General features: G+C 47.6%; 1 protein-coding gene across 1 annotated transcript; it reads right to left on the reverse strand.

Moving 5' to 3' along the window:
• Positions 1-1,344: 1,344 nt before the first annotated feature.
• LOC120918841 (signal-regulatory protein beta-1-like) lies at positions 1,345-16,118 on the reverse strand. Its single transcript, XM_040330683.1, has 7 exons — positions 16,019-16,118; positions 14,122-14,466; positions 11,125-11,445; positions 9,658-9,777; positions 5,596-5,952; positions 4,128-4,436; positions 1,345-1,720 (listed from the first exon to the last, which is right to left on the reverse strand). Exons 1-7 carry the CDS (start codon positions 16,059-16,061, stop codon positions 1,368-1,370), a joined length of 1,848 nt encoding a protein of 615 aa, XP_040186617.1. The 5' UTR covers positions 16,062-16,118; the 3' UTR covers positions 1,345-1,367.
• Positions 16,119-22,371: the final 6,253 nt, after the last annotated feature.

Below are 22,371 nucleotides of genomic sequence, written 5' to 3' on the forward strand. Positions count from 1 at the left end.
AGACATGGATAAAATGCGATCCTGGCTCTCCACTGCTGAGCAGCGCCTGGGCGATGTGGAGGATATGGTGGAGAGCCATAGCACCGACCTCCGCACCCTGCATACTAAAATCAAGGCTCTGGAATACAAGGCAGAAGACGCAGAGAATCGCAATAGGAGGAACAATCTCTGTATCGTGGGCCTGGCAGAGAGAGTGGAGGGCCTGCACCCCGACAGAGTTTGTAGAAGTTATTGCGGTCCCTCCTGCCCTCTGCCCAGTTCTCGCCCTTCTACGCTGTGGAGAGGGACCACTGTATCACCCCCCCCTAAGACGCGCCCTCCGTGTGCACCGCTGCGTACATTTATTCTGGAGTTCCTAAACCAGGGCTCGACAAATCCTGGTCGCCATGGCGACTAGAAATAGGGTCCTGGCGACTTGGCTTGGAAGGAGGTGGCTTTTTTGTGAGCTGGCGCCATCTGGAGGTGAGTCGTTGGTATTACAAGTTATTACCACCAGATGTGTAAGCTGGCGCCATCTGGTGGTGGCCGTTGGTATTACAAGTTAAGCATTACAAGTTAAACAGCAATTCTAATGTAATTTTTCACTATTTTCACTGCCATCTTCTTCCCTCTAATTAGAACCCCCAAATATTATATATATTTTTTATCCTAACACCCTAGAGAATAAAATGGCGATCGTTGCAATACTTTCTGTCACGCCGTATTTGCGCAGCGGTCTTACAAGCGCACTTTTTTGGGAAAAAATTACACTTTTTTTAATTAAAAAATAAGACAACAGTAAAGTTATCCCCATTTTTTTAAATATTATGAAAGATAATGTTACACCGAGTAAATTGATACCTAACATGTCACGCTTCAAAATTACATCCGCTCGTGGAATGGCGACAAACTTTTACCCTTTAAAATCTCCATAGGCGACGTTTAAAAAAATCTACAGGTTGCATGTTTTGAGTTACAGAGGAGGACTAGGGCTAGAATTATTGCTCTCGCTCTAACGATCGCGGCGATACCTCACATGTGTGGTTTGAACACCGTTTACATATGCGGGCGCTGCTCAAGTATGTGTTCGCTTCTGCGCGCGAGCTCGTCGAGACGGGGCGCGTTTTCTGGCTCCTAACTTTTTTAGCTGGCTCCTAGATTCCAAGCAAATTTGTCAAACCCTGTCCTAAACGCTTGTCAAAGTGTGGCAAGAGCAGCCAAACTGCCAGTCCTAGCCCTGATCATGGAGCCTCCTGGGCCAGTGCCCATTCATTAAGACAGCCCTGCTTAACAATGTCCTGGCAAAAATTGCACCACTGTAAATACGCAGACATACCTTTGTTATGTATACAAGTTAAAAAAACGTAAACAAAAAGATACAAACTTTATTAAATTCTATTGGCAGATGTTGATAAATCAGAAGAGCCAGTCAGAGTCAGTGTGTAAGTTCTCTCTTGGCAGGATTTCAGAGCCACGTGCTGCACCCGACACGTGAAAACGCTCCCGCGGCCGTCTGCCTGAGCAATAAGCTTTAGCATAGTGCACAGCGAGTAAAGACCTCGGGAGCTTTGCACACAGGGAGAATTGTAGACCCCCACGTCTTGCTGAACTCCATTTTTGAACCAGACCACCTCTATATCCATGGGGAAGAAGTTCTGAAGCATACAGCTGAGTCGGGTCTCCATTCCAACACCGGGGTCTGGAGGGTCGGCTGAGATGTACTGGACTTCTGGAGGCATCCCTGGGGGCAGAAATTGTTCATTTGTTTATGAAATGTTTGCAAAATTGGTCAATCTGCACAAAGTCTCTCCACTTGTATGTACCTACCCCGGGCCATACAGGTGCCACTGCCAATCCAACCCTTTGGATGTTCTGTTCAAATGTAACCGTGCTGGGTTGAAAAATCCCAGAGTTTAAGTAGAGGGCCAGATCCACAAAGAACTTATGGCGGCGTATCTCTTGATACGCCGCGTAAGTTCTACGATGCGCAGTCGTATCCCAAAGGGATTTACATCATTTACGTCCACGTTGAAACCAATAGGCCCGTGCGGCGTACTTTGCCGCAATGCACACTGGGATATGTACACGGACGGCACATGCGCCGTTCGTAAAATACGTCAATCACGTCAGGTCACCCCCCATTAGCATAAAACACGCCCCCTCAGCCGAATTTGAATTAGGCGCGCTTGCGCCCGCCCGATTTACGCTACGCCGCCGTAACTTAGCAGGCAAGTACTTTGTGAATCATGTACTTGCCTAGCTAACTTACGGCGGCATAGTGTAAATGCCATACGCTACGCCGCCGCAAAGATGCGCCCGCCTACCTGAATCCACCTATAAATTTGTATCGTTTTTTTTTTTTCACACTTTTGGTATTTAGTCACCACTGGATATATTTTTTGCTAAACACATTAAAAAATACAGACATTTAAAAAAAAAAAATGGTTCAAAGTTTGTTATAAAATTTTGCTAACAGGTAATTTTTCTCCTTCAGTGATGGGCACGGATAGGCAGCACTAATGGGCACCGATAGGCAGCACTGAATCAGGACACTGATAATCAATATTCAGATATTCAGATAACACCTCCAAGACCACCACTGCCTTGCTAAAGAAGCTGAGGGTAAAGGTGATGGACTGGCCAAGCAAGTCTCCAGACCTAAACCCTATTGATCATCTGTGGGGGATCCTCAAAAGGAAGGGGGAGGAGCGCAAGGTCTCCAACATCCACCAGCTCCGTGATGTCATCATGGAGGAGGGGAAGAGGACTCCGGTGACAACCTGTGAAGGTCTGGTGACCTCCATGCCCAAGAGGGTAAAAAATAATGGTGGCTACACAAAGGGGTAGATCCACAGAGCAAGTTCGCAGACGTATCTACTGATACGCCAGCGTACTTTCAAATTTCCCGCGTCGTATCTTTAGTTTGAATCCTCAAAACAGGATACGACGGCATCTGGGTTAGATCCGACAGGCGTATGGCTTCGTACGCCTTCGGATCTTAGATGCAATACTTCGGCGTCCGCTGGGTGGAGTTTGCGTTGTTTTCCGTGTCGGGTATGCAAATTAGCGTTTTACGACGATCCACGAACGTACGCGCGGCCGTCGCATTCTGTAACGTCGTCTCTAGTCGGCTTTTTCCGGCGTATAGTTAAAGCTGGTATTTTGCGGCGTATGGTTAGACTTGCCATGTTAAGTATGGCCGTCGTTCCTGCGTCGAAATTTGAATTAATTTATTTTTTTGCGTAAGTCGTCCGTGAATCGGGATGGACGTAACTCACGTCTAAGTAAAAAAAATGACGTCCTAGCGACGTCATTTAGCGAAATGCACGGCGGGAAATTTCGGAACGACGCATGCGCAGTTCATTCGGCGCGGGGACGCGCTTCATTTAAATGAAACCTGCCCCCTACCCGCCCAATTTGAAATCCGCCGCCAGAAATACACTACGCCGCCGTAACTTACGGCGCAAAATCATTGAGGATTCGAAAGAACGCCAGGTAAGGTACGGTGGCGTAGTGTATCTCTGATACGCTGCGCCGATCTACTTGTATGTGGATCTGGCCCAAAATATTGACACTTTGGGCCAAATTTGGACATTTTCACTATAATTTTTAACTTGTAAACACCAAATCTCAGAAAGAGGCTCGGTCCTTAAAGGGGAGGTTCACCCTAAAAACGACTTTCCCTTATTACACTGCCCCCCCACATTACAATACGATTATGCCTATTACTTTTTTTTTTATGCTGTACATACCTTCGTACAGCTTATTCACCCGTGGCTTCCGGGTTGCGAGTCCCGCGGGAGTGGGCGTTCCTAACATGGTGGTGATTGACGTTTTGACAAAAAACGAGCTCCCCCCCGTCGCGTAAGCCGCGTCACGATTGGCGAAAGGAGCCGAACGGCGAGTCGGCGCTATACTGCGCCTGCGCATCGCCGTTCGGCCCATGCAGACAGCAATAGGAGGGACCCAGCAGGATCCACCCACTCGCAGCTCCCCACAATAAAGTAGAGGGGGCGGAGACAAGACCAGTCCCCCTGCACTAGGAGAGGGAGCCGCAGTGGGCGGTCTTTATTACAGGAAGTCTCAGTTTAGCTGCAACACTTCCTCATTATCCAACGCATTTTGTCTCCCACCAAGATGAATCTCACCTTTTAAGTTGATCTCAAATGAGACTTCCTCCGGACTTCCCAAGCTGCGGTGACGGATCTGACAGATGAAGATTGCTCCGTCATCCTTCTCACTCAGTATAAACTCCACCTGGCTCCAGACGCTGTAATAGTCATTGTCGCAGGGAAAGGGGCCGTACTGAGTGACGTTGGTCAGCGCACTTCTGTTCTTCACCCAGCTCAGTGAGATCGGCTTTGGATAAAACTTTTCTACGATGCAACTCAGAGCCAGCTTTTCTCCTGCCCGCGGGACCAGAGGCGAGCTCGTAATGTACATTTTGTTAGGACGGGCTGCAAAAAAGATTAGGCAAGGTCAGCAATATAGATCATAATAAAACCCATCTCAACCGCAGGCTGTGGCCCTCGGGGCTGGGCTACAGAGCAGGCTGGGGGCCTCGGGGCTGGGCTACAGAGCAGGCCGGGGGCTTCGGACTGGGCTACAGGGCAAGCGGGGGGCCTCAGGGAGGGCTACAGAGCAGGCCGGGGGGCCTCGGGCTGGGCTACAGAGCAGGCCGGGGGGCCTCGGGCTGGGCTACAGAGCAGGCGGGGGGAGCCTCGTGCGGGCTACAGAGCAGGCCGGGGGCCTCGGGTTGGTATACAGAGCAGACGGGGGCCTCGGGCTGCATTACACGGCAGGCCAGGGGGCCCTGGGGCTGCGCTACAGAGTAGGCCGGGGGGCCTCGGGCTGGGCTACAGAGCAGGCTGGGGGGGCTCGGGCTGGGCTACAGAGCAGGCCGTGGGGCCTCGGGTTGGTATACAGAGCAGACGGGGGCCTCGGGCTGTGCTACACAGCAGGCCAGGGGGCCCTGGGGCTGCGCTACAGAGTAGGCCGGGGGGCCTTGGGCTGGGCTACAGAGCAGGCCGTGGGGCCTCGGGTTGGTATACAGAGCAGACGGGGGCCTCGGGCTGCGCTACACAGCAGGTCCCTCGGGCTGCATTACAGAGCAGACCAGGGGGCCCTGGGGCTGCGCTACAGAGTAGGCCGGGGGGCCTCAGGCTGGGCTACAGAGCAGGCGGAGGGGGAGTCTCGGGCTGAGCTACAGAGCAGGCCGGGGGGGGCCTCGGGCTGGGCTACAGAGCAGGCCGGAGGGGCCACGAGGTGGGCTACAGAACAGGCCGGGGCCCTTGAAGTGGGCTACAGAACAGGCTGCGGCCCTTGAGGTGGGCTACAGAACAGGCCGCTGCCCTTGAGGTGGGCTACAGAACAGGCCGGGCCCTTGAAGTGGGCTACAGAACAGGCTGCGGCCCTTGAGGTGGGCTACAGAACAGGCCAGGGCCCTTGAGGTGGGCTACAGAACAGGCCACAGCCCTTGAGGTGGGCTACAGAACAGGCCAGGGCCCTTGAGGTGGGCTACAGAACAGGCCGCGCCCCTTGAGGTGGGCTACAGAAAAAAAGGGATTGGCAATGAGAACCTGAGCATGGGTCACGCTATCCAAGGCTAACACCTACCTATTACATGAACGGGTCTCTCCAGTCTTTTCACACCACGGAGGGCTTTGTGCTTCACCTCGCACACCACCCTGGCCCCATGCTCCTGGACGGAGGGGGTGTAGGAAAGCTCAGACGTCATGTTGAACACGCTGCCTTGTTTGCTAACGGAATGAGACGCTTGTCCAGTGATATCGGCAGCGGACAGCAAGGGCTCCTTCCCTGAAGTCTCATCTCCGGCTTCCTTCACAGACTTATCAATGTACCAGCAAATGTCCATCGTTCTCGGCCGAAACCCGCTTATATTACACACAGCAACCATCTTTTCACCGGCTGAGTTCATCTCTGGGATTATGAGCTGTGACATCAGGGGCGGTACTGGGGGGAGGGAAGATGGTGGATATCAGGAATTAGAGCAGAAAGGGCTGATGAAGCCATAAGGCGAAACATGTCGGGATAAAAATACGACTATTCAATCTTTGTTCAACTGGAACTCTCTATATTTAACCACCATAGTGGAGATGTTCAACAAAACTCATCGACTTGCCATGTTTTGTTACTGGATTTAGTCATGTTTTTAATAAAATGATATTATATTTTATATATACTTGTACGTTTTCCTTTTATCTATAAAGCAGCGCTGTAATCCCCTCCCAAACCTTCTTTGAATAAGCGATTTCTTGCGATGAGGTGCTTAACCGGTTCCCAAACCGGCTCATGCAGATATACTGCAGCAAAATACCCCGTACGGGTACGTCCTTATCTTTTTCGGCCACCAGAGGGCGCGCCGAACGAGGAACCCAATGGGCGTGGCCGGCAGGCGCGATCGCGTTGCACGAGTGCCAGCACGGGAATCCCAGTGCTGCCAGGAAATTAGGACTAAGTAGGAAAAAACAATATGACCCGGATTCACAAAACACTTACGCCGACGTATAACAAGTTACGACGACGTAAGTGCAAATGTGCGCCTTCGTATCTCTGCGCCAGACCCACAAACAGATATGCGCCTAAAACCACACCCCGCCGACGTAGCTTGCTTACGCCGGCATAGGGTAAGCGCACATTTGGGCTGGGCGCATGGTGCCGCTCCCATTGATTAGCCATTCTAACATGCAAATGAGGGAAATACGGCGAATCACGAACCTGCATGCGCCTGACGCAGGCTACGCGAGGTGCGCGTAAGTTGTACATCCGGCGTAAAGTTATTCCCCATAAAGGAGGCGCAACCCAGCAGCAGACATGCAAAGGTCTGCACCAGGGAACACAAGCCGGCGTATTGTGCGTTGGACGTGTGTCTGGCTGGGCGTAGGTTACGTTCACGCCGTACGCAGTGATCCGGCGTAGTTTAGGCAGTTGTTTCGACGTGGTTGTGAGCAGGCGCAGGGGGATGGATCCACGTCACGGCGCATGCGCAGTTCGTGATATGTATCTGTCTGGTGCTCGGACCAACATTTGCATGGGGTCACGCCTCATTTGCATGGGTCACGCCCACTTCCACCTACACCGGCGTACGCCTTCGAATCCCACGCCACGCTGGCGCAGCGTTGGGAGCACTGGCTTGCTGAATTCATTGCTTGCCTCTCTGCGCTGCGTTGGCGTAGCGTATATTGGTTACTCTACGGCGGCGTAATGTGTGCCCACTCTCTGTGAATCCGGGCCTATGTCTCCTCTCCTAGTCACTCCCCTCCCCACACAGTTCGAACACACATTTAGCCCCTTGATCGCCCTCTAGTGTTAACCCCTTCCCTGCCAGTGACATTTACACAGTAATCAGTACATTTTTATAGCACTGATTGCCGTATAATTGTCAATGGTCCCAGAAAAGTGTCCGATCTGTCCGTCGCAATGTTGTAGTACCCGCTAAAAATTGCAGATCACTGACCATTACTAGTAAAAAATAAATAAATAATAATAATAAAAATGGCATAAATCTTTCCCATAGTTTGTAGATGCTATGACTTTTGCGCAAATCAATAAATCAATATACGCTTATTGCGGGTTTTTTTGCGTGTGAATTGCCCATTGTAACGGAATGGCCCGTGACACCCAGAGACTTTTGAAGGATGCGGGGTACTCCTGTGCCAGCTTCACCAATGACTCTTTGGTCTAGGGTCATCCTATGTCCCTTAGGGGCATAGGATGACTGAGAAATGATATCTCGGATTACATGAGATGGGACATTAATGATAATTCATGTATTGCAGGATATCTTGGAATATTACAGGTATTTAATTCTGACCACAACAGGTCAATAAGAGTGTCTCCTTCAATGTGTAACATAGACTGTTAAAGCGGGGGTTCACCCTTAGAGGGCACTTTTTCCCCTTAGATTAATGCTCGTTTTCTCTAGGGGAATCGGCTATTTGTTTTAAAATATGTGCAGTACTTACCCGTTTACGAGATGCATCCTCTCCGTCGCTTCCGGGTATGGGCTGCGGGAATGGGCGTTCCTTCTTGATTGTCAGTCTTCCGAGAGGCTTCCGACGGTCGCATCCATCGCGTCACGATTTTCCGAAAGAAGCCGAACGTCGGTGCGCAGGCGCAGTATAGAGCCGCACCGACGTTCGGCTTCTTTCGGCTACGAGTGACGCGATGGATGCGACCGTCGGAAGCCTCTCGGAAGGCTGTCAATCAAGAAGGAACGCCCATTCCCGAAGACCCATACCCGGAAGCGACGGAAGAAGATGCATCTCGAAAACGGGTAAGTACCGCTCATATTTTAATACAAATAGCCGATTCCCCTAGACAAAACGAGCAGGAAGCTAAGGGGAGAAAAAAAAAAAAATTATAAATGGGTGAACTCCCGCTTTAAGCTAATTAAGTCCACCTGGCTGTGGTGATGGGGCTTGCTGTGATTGCATTCTGTTGTCCATTGTGCTAATTAGGTCTGCTCCTAAGATATTTCATTATGTATGCTAACGACACTGTTTTGTGTGAAAATACTATTCATAATAGATGTGGAATGTGACTTGTCAGCTGTAGTAATTAACTCTTCTAGATTCGGTGCCAGAGGCCCAGATTCTCGTAGATCGGCGTAAAACTGGGCGGGCGTAACGTATCTGATTTATGTAACGCCGCCGCAAGTTTTTCAGGCAAGTGCTTTATTCACAAAGCACTTGCGTGCAAAGTTGCGGCGGCGTAACGTAAATCACCCGGTGGAATTCAAATTCAGCGGGTAGGGGGCGTGTAGCATTTAAATGAAGCGCGTTCCCGCGCCGAACGAACTGCGCATGCGCCGTCTGTAAAATATCCCAGGGTGCATTGCTCCAAATGACGTCGCAAGGATGTCATTGGTTTCGACGTGAACGTAAATGGCGTCCAGCCCAATTCACGGTACGACTTACGCAAACGACGTAACTTTTCAAATTTTGACGCGGGAACGACGGCCATACTTAATATTGGTTGCGCCTCATATACCCAGGGGCAACTTTACGCCGGGACAAGCCTAATGTAAACGTCGTAACTTTACTGCATCGGCCGCGTGTACGTTCGGGAATTCGCGTATCTAGCTAATTTGCATACTCGACGGGGAAAACGACGGAAGCGCCACCTAGCGGACAAAAAAAATTGCATTTAAGATCCGACGGCGTAAGAGACTTAATGGATATCTATGCGTAACTGATTCTAAGAATCAGTCGCATAGATACGACGGCCTTGATTAGGACTTACGACGGCGTACATGGCGCTGCGCCGTCGCAAGCCCTTTGAGAATCTGGGCCAGAATGTCTGTCTGGAAAGTGGATTGAGGGGGAACTCGTTAAGCACCCATTGTGTGATGTTTTGTGTGGAGAGTTTTATTGTCCCTGTGATTACTGTAGCATGCTTGTAACTGTATATAACAAGGCTGAGTTACCATTAAAGCATTCATTCGTTTGAACCAGAGAGAACAGAGCCTGTGTCTCGTCTTTCTGGGGGGAATTCTTATGGATCGTGTCTGCTGGATTGTTGGAGTGTCGGATAAGCATGTCGTGGGTTGGTGGAATGGAATATCGTAAACGGTGTTAACCCCTGACCGTTACACCCATCTTATGTTGAGGGTCTAAAGCTGAGGATTCTCTGAGAAGTGATCGTACCACATCTTACCTTTAGCAAGAAACCTTTGATACAAGATTGCAAATATAATAGCAAATATAATCGCCAACAGGACTGTACAGACGACAATAGACACCGTGGCTGCTGTACTTCCCTGTGCTTCACCCCGGGCTGAAAAAAAACATTAGAACCCGTAAGACATTGCACACAGCCGGTCTTTAAAAAAAACCTGAAGATATTATGCAGATGGTGCCCAAGGCAACATTTATATTACCTAAACCCAAAAACGTAATAAGTTATTAAGTATGGCTGCATTCTTTTTTCAGGCTCTTACCTTATTTTCACCTGATAATCCTGACAGTAACACAGTCCTTGTGTGGCAAAGGCTATTTTAGTGATCTTTTTTAAAACATAAATATAAGTAATTTTAAAAAGACAAAAGCAAAACGGTCCTAGGGTGACGAGGCTCACTCAGGAATTATGGGGCCCCTTACACAGCTTCAGGCATGGGCCCCCTGGAGAGAACCCGGGGGGGGGGGGGATGCTGCCGCCTGAAATTGAGAAGCGGGAGGGGGGGGGCGGTCGCGAATTGAGAAGCGGGGGGGGGCCTTTCAAGGAGACAGGCAGAGACAGGGAACAGAGACAGGCACAGAGAGAGAGGTGGGGACGGGCCCAGAGACGGGCATGGAGACAGGCACGGAGACGGGCACAGAGACAGGCAGAGACAGGGAACAGAGACGGGCACAGAGACAGGCGGAGACGGGCCCAGAGACGGGCACGGAGACAGGCACGGAGACGGGCACGGAGACAGGCGGAGATGGGCCCAGAGACGGGCACAGAGACAGGCGGAGACGGCCACGGAGACAGGCGGAGATGGGCACAGAGACAGGCGGAGACGGGCCCAGAGACGGGCACGGAGACAGGCACGGAGACGGGCACGGAGACAGGCGGAGATGGGCCCAGAGACAGGCGGAGACGGGCCCAGAGACGGGCACGGAGACAGGCGGAGATGGGCACAGAGACAGGCGGAGACGGGCCCAGAGACAGGCGGAGACGGGCCCAGAGACAGGCAGAGATGGGCCCAGAGACGGGCACAGAGACAGGCGGAGACGGTCCCAGAGACGAGCACGGAGACAGACGGAGACGGGCACAGAGACAGGCGGAGACGGGCCCAGAGACGGGCACGGAGACAGGCGGAGACGGGCCCAGAGACGAGCACGGAGACAGACGGAGACGGGCACAGAGACAGGCGGAGACGGGCCCAGAGACGGGCACGGAGACAGGCGGAGACGGGCCCAGAGACGAGCACGGAGACGGGCACGGAGACAGGCCCAGAGACGGGCATGGAGACAGGCGGGGACAGGCCCAGATACGGGCACGGAGACAGGCCCAGAGACGGGCATGGAGACAGGCGGGGACAGGCCCAGAGACGGGCACAGAGACAGGCACGGAGACAGGCACCTTAACTTTTCTTGCCATCTAATTTGTCAAACAGATAAGCTGCACATTTGCACTCACCCATCAAATAAACTGTGCTGCTGCTTCTCAATGGACTTGGTAGAGACTCGTGTCGGACTTCGCAGATCAGAAAAACACCGGCATCATCTTCAGAAAATGCTGCAGAGATCTGACTGCTGACCCTAAAGGTCCCGTTATCCTCCGGAACAGGAACCCCCGTGCAGATGTTTTCAGACAGACGCAGTTCTCCATCTTGGCTCCTCCTAAACCAAGAAATTTCCAGATCTTCCGGATAAAAGCCGGTCAGGTCACACAGAAAAGTCTTTGACTCTCCAAACGTCAGCGATGGATTCATTGGGGAGAGCAACATGGCGGGCTGGGCTGGACAGAGAACACAATATCCAACAAATCATTAAAAAATGAATACTTCTTTCCTCTGTCCTTCTACCACAGCCCCCTAAATACATACCTGAGCCCCGTCCCGATTCTGCGATGTGCAAAAAAGGCACATCAACTTATTCCAATCTTCTTTGTTATTGGATAGAGAGGTTGTTCACTACTTCTCTCCTTCAATCTCACTATCCTGGAGGAAATAAAAGGAGGGGGGACACCAGCCCGTGCCCAGGAATAAGCAAGGAGGAGAGGAAACTCCAATAGTGTAGTAATTTGAATAAAAGTTTAATAAGCACACACGTATAAATGGACTCTTACAATAAATAAAATGGTAGCGCGCTTGTTAGGGTAAATCTGCAGCGTGTATACGCTGTCTTACTGTTCCCTCCGCTCCTTCCGATCTGCGGTGGCCTCAATCTCCCTAAGGCGTTACGTCATGCACCTCGTGACTTCTTCAGGGGGACAACCTCATTATCCAATAACAAAGAAGATTGGAATAAGTTGATGTGGCTGTTATAATATATCTGTAAGGTGAGAGTTCTGGGAGACTGGTGAAGGATAGATATCATGGTAAACCCACTTTCATCCTTTCTAAACTACAGCCTGTCTGTTACGAGACCCGAAAAACTGCAGATTCTTTGGGTGGATCTGTGGTCCGGAGCTCGGTGGGTGGAGTCGTGATGTCAGTAGACTCCCCGCCCTCCTCTACACTCCCCTTGTCAGCATGCATTTTCTCCTGTGTGTTTCTTACACTCAATTCTGCTATGATCACTAACATCCAGCCAAAATTCAGAAAAGTAACCGCATGAGTTCAGCATGCCCAATCATGCTGAGGCATGGAACAGCCAATCCTGGGAGAGCTGCGGAAGAAAGGAGTGGGGGTGGGAATTAAAAAAAATAATGCCCGTCTCAGGCTCCTGCATGAGATATGTAAATCACCTGTCACTCACAGCAGGGGGGGAAGAACAGACTGGGTTTTCTCAGTTTGTCTGTTTTATCTCACTGAAAAAAGAAAAAAGGATTGCTCAGAGCTGGATTAACTCTTTGTGGCAAGACTGGGCACAGATCATCTGAAATCTTATACTATACATTGTGCCAGCCTGAAAAAAAAAAAAAAAAATATGTTGGGGTTTACATCCACTTTAACTTGCATGATGAGCATTACAAACTTTTCTGTTACCTGCATAGGTGTGCGTAGCCTATTGCATTAGAATGTGCACCTCAAAGCTCAATCACATATGCCTGTGCATGTGTATACGGTATACACTGCCGCTGTCAGTAGAGCAGTGGACGATGTCAGTAGAGCAGAGTTTGGGGTCAGTGGGGCAGTGGACGGTGTCTGTAGTTTTTATTTTTACCATTTTCTACAATTACATGTTTTTGCATTATTTTTTACAATTTTTTTTATTATTATTTATAATTATTTTTTTTCAATCTTTTTAGGAGCCCCATTATGTCAGTAGGGCAGAGTGTGGTGTCAGTGGGGCAGTGGATGGTGTCAGTAGTTTTTATTTTTACCATTTTTTTTTATCATTTTCTACAATTACAGTTTCTGGTATTATTTTTTACTATTTTTTTTATTATTATTATTTATAATTTAATTTTTTTAATTTTTTTTTCAATCTTTTTAGGAGCCCCATTATGTCAGTAGGGCAGAGTTTGGTGTCAGTGGGGCAGTGGATGGTGTCAGTAGTTTTTATTTTTAATATTTTATTTTTTTCTACAATTTAATTTTTTTAAATAATGTTTTACTATTTTTTATTATTTATAATTGTATTGTTTAATACTTCAAAAAATAAAATAAAAATAGGAGCCCCATTATGTCAGTAGGACAGAGTTCGGCGTCAGTGGAGCAGTGGACGGTGTCAGTCGTTTTTATTTTTACCATTTTATTTTTTATTATTTTCTACAATTACATTTTTTTGTATTATTGTTTACCATTTTTTTTTATTATTATTTATAATAATTTTTTTTCAATCTTTTTAGGAGCCCCATTATGTCAGTAGGGCAGAGTTTGGTGTCGGTGGGGCAGTGGACGGTGTCAGTAGTTTTTATTCTTACTATTTTATTTTTTATTATTTTCTATAATTACATTTTGTTGTATTATTTTTTACTATTTTTTTTATTATTTATAATTTTATTTTTTTAATTAGAATTTTTTTCAATCTTTCTAGGAGCCCCATTATGTCAGTAGGGCAGAGTTTGGTGTCGGTGGGGCAGTGGACGGTGTCAGTAGTTTTTATTTTTACTATTTTATTTTTTATTAATTTCTACAATTAAAATGTTTTAAATTATGTTTTACTATTTTTTATTATTATTTATAATTGTATTTTTTTAATACTTAAAAAAAAAAAAAAATACAATTAGGAGCCCCATTATGTCAGTAGGGCAGAGTTTGGTGTCGGTGGGGCAGTGGACAGTGTCAGTAGTTTTATTTTTACTATTTTATATTTTATTTTATATTTAAATTGCAATTACATTTTTATTTCATTTTTTAATTTTTATTTTATTATTATTTATATATATATGTTTTTTTTATTATGTTTTCATAAGGGGGCTTTGGTGAAATATCCCGGGTCTAAACAGGGGGAATCTGCAGCATACAAGGTGATTAGGGTGTGCCCGGGCACACCTGGCACACCCTGTGCGCACGCCTATGGTTACCTGCCACTTTCAGAACAAGCGTAGCTTTGCCGGCATGTGTGGAGACAAATACAATACAGGTGTATTCTCCCGCATCCTCCAGGGTCAGGATGGGCAGGTGCAGAGATGCGTTCCCCATTGGCAGCGAGGTGAAATCTATGGAACTTCCTGATCTCTCAGCGGTGGCATTGTGCCCATCGAACTTGTAAACCGGTTGTTGTCCTGAACTGCCGCGTTTCACATTCCATATCACTCCGATATCGCTCAGGGCGATGGGTTCAGGATGGGAGAACTCACAGCGCAATAATACATCGTGGCGCAGCAGCGATGCAGCTTGAGGTGCGTATGAAGTCACTGCCAGGGAGTCTGGGGGGCAAAAAAACAACCCTTTGCATTAACCTTGTTCAATAATGCATTCATACATAACAAGTCGCAGGTAAAAAGATCTTCACATGGGTGGGTGATGGGTATCGGGCATATCGGGCATGGCAACAGCAGATCTTATTTTCACAATAAAAGGCAAGTAAAAGAAAAATGCTAAATTTAAATTGGAATCCCTAAAAACCTTTATCATTTTTATATTTTACTTTTTTATTTTACTTACCATTTTACTTTATCTGACTTTTTTATTTTACTTGCTATTTTGCTTTTTTATTTTACTTTATTTTACTTTATTTTACTTACTATTTTACTTTTTAATTTTACCTATTATTTTGCTTTTTTCATTTTACTTACTAATTTACTTTATTTGACTTTTTTATTTTACGTACTATTTGACTTTATTTTACTTTTTTATTTTACTTTGTTTTGCTTTTTTCATTTTACTTGCTATTTGACTTTATTTTACTTTTTTATTTTACTTACTATTTTACTTTATTTTACTTTTTTATTTTACTTACCATTTTACATTATTTTACTTTTTTATTTTACTTACTATTTTACTTTTTAATTTTACCTATTACTTTGCTTGTTTCATTTTACTTACTAATTTACTTAATTTTTCTTAACATTTTACATTATTTTACTTTTTTATTTTACTTACTATTTTACTTTATTTTACTTTTTTATTTTACTTACTATTTTACTTTTTTATTTTACTTACTATTTTACTTACTATTTTACTTTTTTATTTTACTTACTATTTTACTTTTTAATTATACCTATTATTTAGCTTTTTTCATTTTATTTACTAATTTACTTTATTCTACTTTTTTATTTTACTTACTATTTTACTTTATTTTACTTTTTTATTTTACTTTTTTCATTTTACTTACTATTTGACTTTATTTAACTTTTTTATTTTACTTACTATTTTACTTACTATTTTACTTTTTAATTTTACCTATTATTTTGCTTTTCTCATTTTACTTACTAATTTTACTTTATTTTACTTTTTTTATTTAACTTACTATTTTGCTTTTTTATTTTACTTACTATTTAACTTTTTTTTTTTACCTATTATTTTGCTTTTTTCATTTTACTTACTATTTTACTTTATTTTATTTTTTTAAGTCTGTCAGGCCTGTATTATATTGGGGGGTTGATTTACTAAAGGCAAACCCACTCTGCACCACAAGTGCACTTGGAAGTGCAGTCGCTGTAAATCTGAGGGGAAGCTCTGAAATCAGGGGAAGCTCTGCTGATTTTATCATCCCATCATGTACAGGCAAAAACGTATTTTTAAAATTCTTTGCATATCCCCCCCCCCCCCCCCCCGGGTCTACGACGACTGCACTCCCAAGTTCACCCGTAGTGCAAAGTGAATTTGCCTTTGCTAAATCCCCCCCCCCTCCCCCCTCCCATCTATCAGCCTTTGGTAAGGTGTACCCCGGCTGCTGGGGGTGTATTATTCCCCCTAGGGTTGGTCACACATTATAAAACATTGGTGTGAAAAGATAAAAGCAAAAATTCTACGCACCCGCCAGGGCGAGCACGGCGCAGATCACGGCGAGCCTGCCCATGGCATGGAATCCTCTTCTGAGTCTCTGCTCTGTACTCACCTACAAGGAGAAATGGACTTTGAGACGCCATGATAAACGCAGAGGAGAGAACGCCCAGATCTTAAAGGGGCACAACACCCTTTCCAGTCATTCTAATCAATTTCATACATTCCTAATTAGAGGATCGTCAATAAAATACAAGCTGAATATACACTATATTAGCAAAAGTATTGGGACGCCTGCCTTTACACACACATGAACTTTAACCACTTCAGGCCCGGACCATTATGCAGCTAAAGGACCAGGCCCTTTTTTGCGGTTCGGCACTGCATCGATTTAACTGACAATTGCGCGGTCGTGCGTTGTGGCTCCCAAACAAAATTGACGCCCTTTTTATTTTCCCCACAAATAGAGCTTTCTTTTGGTGGTATTTGATCACCTCACTGTGCCATACGGTACTCACTATGCCCATTGCAGTCTCACTATGCCCATTGCAGTCTCACTGTGCCCATTGCAGTCTCACTGTGCCCATTGCAGTCTCACTGTGCCATACGGTACTCACTGTGCCCATTGCAGTCTCACTGTGCCCATTGCAGTCTCACTGTGCCCATTGCAGTCTCACTGTGCCCATTGCAGTCTCACTGTGCCTATTGCAGTCTCACCGTGCTCATTGCAGTCTCACTGTGCTCATTGCAGTCTCACTGTGCTCATTGCAGTCTCACTGTGCTCATTGCAGTCTCACTGTGCTCATTGCAGTCTCACTGTGCTCATTGCAGTCTCACTGTGCTCATTGCAGTCTCACTGTGCCCATTGCAGTCTCACTGTGCTCATTCCAGTCTCACTGTGCTCATTGCAGTCTCACTGTGCTCATTTCAGTCTCACTGTGCCCATTGCAGTCTCACTGTGCTCATTGCAGTCTCACTGTGCTCATTGCAGTCTCACTGTGCTCATTTCAGTCTCACTGTGCCATACGGTACTCATTGTGCCCATTGCAGTCTCACTGTGCCCGAGTACTTAAATTCTTGACAGGCGTCCATTTTTTAAAAGTCGCGGCCTCCTCCTGGTGTTCCGTGATAGGCATTTGACTCTGTGTTCCGCCAATCACGGAGGTCCTCTCTTCCTCGGACTCAGTTTCCCAGCAGATGCTGTGTTCAGTGTTCAGCCAATCATGGCCATTCTTTCATCCTCGGACAAGAGGACGTCCGTGATTGGCGGAACTCTGAACACAGTGTCTGCTGGGAAACTGAGTCCGAGGATGAGAGGACCTCCCTGAAAGGCGGAACACAGAGTCAAATGTCTATCACGCAACGGAGCGACTTTAAAAAAAAAATGGACGCCTGTCAAGAATGCAGGAACACTGACTGAAGAATAAGCCGAGGGGGGTATTTTCTGCCCTAAAAAAAGGGATAAAAAACTTGGGGCCAGATTCTGGTAGATCCGGCGTATCTCTGCGGCGGCGTAACGTATGTCATTTACGTTACGCCGCCGCAAGTTTTACAGGCAAGTGCTTTATTCACAAAGCACTTGCCTGTAAAGTTTCGGCGGCGTAGCGAAAATCACCCGGCGCAAGCCCGCCTAATTCAAATTAGGCGGGTAGGGGGCGTACAGCATTTAAATTAAGCGCGTTCCCGCGCCGAACGTAATGCGCATGCGCCGTCCCTAAAATTTCCCGACGTGCATTGCGCTAAATGACGTCGCAAGGACGTCATTGGTTTCGACGTGAACGTAAATGGCGCCCAGCCCCATTCACGGACGACTTACGCAAACAACGTAAATTTTTAAATTTCGACGCGGGAACGACGGCCATACTTAACATTGGTTGCCCCTCATATAGCAGGGGCAACTTTACGCGTCGCAAATTTAACGTAAACGTCGTAACTTCACTGCGTCGACCGCGCGTACGTTCGGGAATTCGCGTATTTTGCTAATTTGCATACTCGACGGGGAAAACGACGGAGGCGACACCTAGCGGCAAAAAAAAAAAAATTGCATTTAAGATCCGACAGCGTAAGAGCCTTACGCCTGTCGGATCTAATGGATATCTATGCGTAACTGATTCTAAGAATCAGTCGCATAGATACGACGGCCCAGATTAGGACTTACGACGGCGTACATTGAGAATCTGGGCCTTGGCTTATAAGGTATATATATTTTAATGCCTAAACTTTTTTTAAGCTATTTAATAATTGGATGTAACTGACTTTTTGTTGACATTTCTCTGACTGTAGGGTGAGAATGGATGAGCCCCATCCTGAGATTACTTCTCACAAGGATGAACCCAACCTGAAATGACATACAGAACATCTTACAAGAGGACATATTTTTTTTTTTACACATTATTGGCGACAAATCACAGATGGCGGTGAAAATGTCAATGGACCGGTGGAACCGCAATTTCACAGGAGGAGAAACCGGGCACTTGATCCAATGTTACTCTAGCAAGCATGTTAATACACGGCAGGCATGGAGCAGGCTGCAATGTTAGGACCACTTGCAGAGAAGGAGGAGGAGGAGGAGGAGGAGGAGGAGAGGGGGATTCGAACGCTCAGACTCCCCGATGAAAGGCAGAGACTGTAACCACTACACTGTGTGATGAGGGAACCTGCGTCCGCCTGCAATTCACGCCATCTGCCTGCATCCAACAAAAATCACTTCCTCCGTATTACAACATTTTCTCTGTGATCTATAAACAGCAAACATCTATGATAAACACAGTGGGCCAGATTCACATAGATTAGCGGATCTTTAGGCTCCATTCACACCTAGGCGTTTTTACGCCTGAAGCGCTACGCTCACAAACGCCAGAGGGATGAAATAACATTATTTGCTATGGTGACTGTTCACACCTGAACGCCGAACGCCCAAACGCCTGTCGCGCGAAGCTCAAACAAGTCCCGGACTTTTTTTTGTCACGCGGTTTGGGCGTATTTGAGCGTTTCCATTTCCCATAGAAAGTAATGGAAACGCTCGATTCAAGCGACTTGCGCGACAACGGGCCTTTGCTACGGGCGTTTCGTCGCTTTAATAAATAGAACTTGTCGCCCATGCAGAAGATTAAAAAAATCTACCAACATAGCAACAAGTGATGAAAAGATGATCATTTATCCTGTTGTACAAAAACGTCGGACAACGCTGTATGCAAACGCGCAAATAAGCATGAATACGCGCGGCAAAACGCCGGAAAAAAACGCCCAAAAAAACGACCGAACGACCGACGCTCAGGTGTAAATGCAGCCTTAGATCCGCGTAATCTATGTGATTTACGATCCGCCGGTGCACTTTTGCGAGGCGAGTGCTGTATTCACAAAGCACTTACCTCGAAAATTGCACCGTCGGATCGTAACTCCCCCGGCGGAATGCAAATTCCGCGGCTAGGGGGAGTGTACAATTTAAATCAGGCGTGTTCCCGCGCCGATTTAACAGCGCATGCGCCGCCGGTGAAATTTCCCAGTGCGCATGCTCCAAATGACGTCGCTAGGACGTCATTGTTTTTTGGCGGCTACGTAAATTCCGGCCATCCGTATTCCCGATCGACTTACGCAAACGACGTAAAAATTTGAATCTCGGCGCGGGAACGACGGCCATACTTAACATTAGCTACCCCTCATATTAGCAGGGGTATCTATCCGCCGGAAAAAGCCGAACGCAAAACGACGTTAAAAAAAAGCGACGGGCGGGCGTTCGGACTTGAATCGGCGGTTCTCCTCATTTGCATATCCGACGCGTAAAAAAGATAGATTGCAGCCTAAGATCCGACTGGTGTAAGTCACTTACACCAGTCGGATCTAAGGGAGATCTATGCGGAACTGATTCTTATGAATCAGTCACATAGATCCCACCGTCGGATCTCAGAGATACGACGGCGGATTAGGAGATCCGCCGTCGTATTTTTTCATGAATCTGGCCCAGTGGCCCGGATTCACATACATCGGCGCATATTTATGCGGGCGTAACGTATCTAATATAAGCTACGCTGGCGCAGCGCACAAAGGCAAGCACTGGATTCACAAAGCACTCGCTCCCACTCGCTCTTAAAGATACGCTGGGTTTCCTCGGCGTAAGCCGTCGTAGGTGGAAGTGGGCGTGAGCAAAGCTAATGAGGCGTGACCCCATGCAAATGATGGGGCAAGCGCCATAGAAGTACTTAAAATGAACGCCGTCCCGTGGCCGCATCCCAGTGCGCATGCTCAGAATCACGTCGGAACTACTCCCTAAGATACGCCGGATCACTGCCTACGACGTGAACGTAACCTACGCCCAGCCATATTCACGTACTACGTAAACAACGTAAAATACGACGGCTTGTGTTCCCTGGTCCGTACCTTTGCATGAGTTGCGCCTCCTATATGGGGAATAACTTTACCCCGGACGAACGACTTACGCAAACCGCGTAAATTATGCGCCGGGCGCAACTACGTTTGTGAATCGGCGTATCTCCCTCATTTGCATATGTGCATAGAAAAATCAATGGGAGCGGAAAATGCGCCCAGCGTAAATATGCGCCCACGATACGACAGCGTAGGCAAGTTACGTCGGTCGTAGGAAGCCGATTTTCAGGCGTATCTCAGATTGTGAGCACGGCGCACAGATACGACCGCGCATAGTTACACTTACGCGGCGTATCTCGAGATACGTCGGCGTAAGTGCTTTGTGAATCCAGGCCAGTATGTTATGTAAGTTTATGTATCATTTATATTTCCCATACTTATGTATCACATGCTGTATGTCAGATACAAGCTTAGAGTATGGGAAATATAAAAGACTTCTGTAAGGAATAAGAGACGATAACAGGAAAAAAACTCCTACTCAAGGGAAGGGTACGTATGGGTCTATTTCTAGCAGGATGCCGGGCCCCTGTGCCCAGTCCCCTCATTTTCGATTTTTCAACAATGATGGAAACAATGATGGAAGTAGAAAGAGGAGAAAGAGAAGAAAGAAGGAAGAAAAAGTGGTCAAAAGTCAAGCGGTAAAGAGAGAGGAAAAAAAAAAAGAAAGAAAAAAAAAAAACGGGGGTGCTGCTGCATTCAGGACAAGGGGGGGTGCTGCTGCATTCAGGGCAAGGGGGGGGTGCTGCTGCATTCAGGGCAAGGGGGGGGTGCTGCTGCATTCAGGGCAAGGGGGAGGTGCTGCTGCATTCAGGGCAAGGGGGGGTGCTGCTGCACTTAGGGCAACGGGGGGTGCTGCTACATTCAGGGCAACAGGGGTGCTGCTACATTCAGGGCAACAGGGGTGCTGCTACATTCAGGGCAATGGGGGTGCTGCTGCATTCAGGGCAACGGGGATGCTGCTACATTCAGGGCAACGGGGGTGCTGCTACATTCAGGGCAGCGGGGGGTGCTGCTACATTCAGGGCAACGGGGGTGCTGCTGCATTCAGGGCAACAGGGGTGCTGCTACATTCAGGGCAGCGGGGGTGCTGCTACATTCAGGGCAGCGGGGGTGCTGCTACATTCAGGGCAGCGGGGGTGCTGCTACATTCAGGGCAACGGGGGTGCTGCTACATTCAGGGCAGCGGGGGGGTGCTGCTACATTCAGGGCAGCGGGGGTGCTGCTACATTCAGGGCAGCGGGGGTGCTGCTACATTCAGGGCAACGGGGGTGCTGCTACATTCAGGGCAGCGGGGGTGCTGCTACATTCAGGGCAGCGGGGGTGCTGCTACATTCAGGGCAGCGGGGGTGCTGCTACATTCAGGGCAACGGGGGGTGCTGCTACATTCAGGGCAGCGGGGGGGTGCTGCTACATTCAGGGCAACGGGGGTGCTGCTGCATTCAGGGCAACGGGGGTGCTGCTGCATTCAGGGCAGCGGGGGGGGGGGGGGTGCTGCTGCATTCAGGGTAACGGGAGTGCTGTTGCATTCAGGGTAACGGGGGTGCTGTTGCATTCAGGGCAATGGGGGGTTGCCCATTCTTCTTTGTAAAATATCTCTGTCTCTGTCAGATTGGATGGAGAGCGTCTGTGATCAGCAATTTTCAAGTCTTGCCACAGATTCTCAATGGGATTTAGGTCTGGACTGTGACTGGGCCATTCTAACACATGGATAGGCTTTGATCTAAACCATTCCATTGTAGCTCTGGCTGTACTTTAGGGTCGTTGTCCTGCTGGAAGGTAAACCTCCCCCCCCCCAGTCTCCAAGTCTTTTCTTCTAAGATTGTCCTGTATTTGTCTCCATCCATCTTCCCATCAACTCTGACCAGCTTCCCTGCCCCTGCTGAAGAAAAGTATCCACACCACATGATGCTGCCACCACCATGTTTCACGGTGGGATGGTGTGCTCAGGGTGATGTGCAGTGTTAGTTTTCCCCACACACAGCGTTTTACTTTTAGGCCAAAAA

Source organism: Rana temporaria, chromosome 12 (assembly GCF_905171775.1).
Source record: "Rana temporaria chromosome 12, aRanTem1.1, whole genome shotgun sequence".
Classification (NCBI taxonomy): domain Eukaryota; kingdom Metazoa; phylum Chordata; class Amphibia; order Anura; family Ranidae; genus Rana; species Rana temporaria.

Excerpts from the sequence above, each read along its gene's own strand:
- LOC120918841 (XM_040330683.1), bottom strand. The coding sequence starts at position 16,061 with ATGGGCAGGCTCGCCGTGATCTGCGCCGTGCTCGCCCTGGCGG. Across the intron at positions 9,778-11,124 it reads CAGCACAGTTTATTTGATGG|CCCGGGGTGAAGCACAGGGA; the intron begins GTGAGTGCAAAT and ends GTTTTTTTTCAG. Across the intron at positions 1,721-4,127 it reads ATTTGAGATCAACTTAAAAG|GGATGCCTCCAGAAGTCCAG; the intron begins GTGAGATTCATC and ends TTCTGCCCCCAG.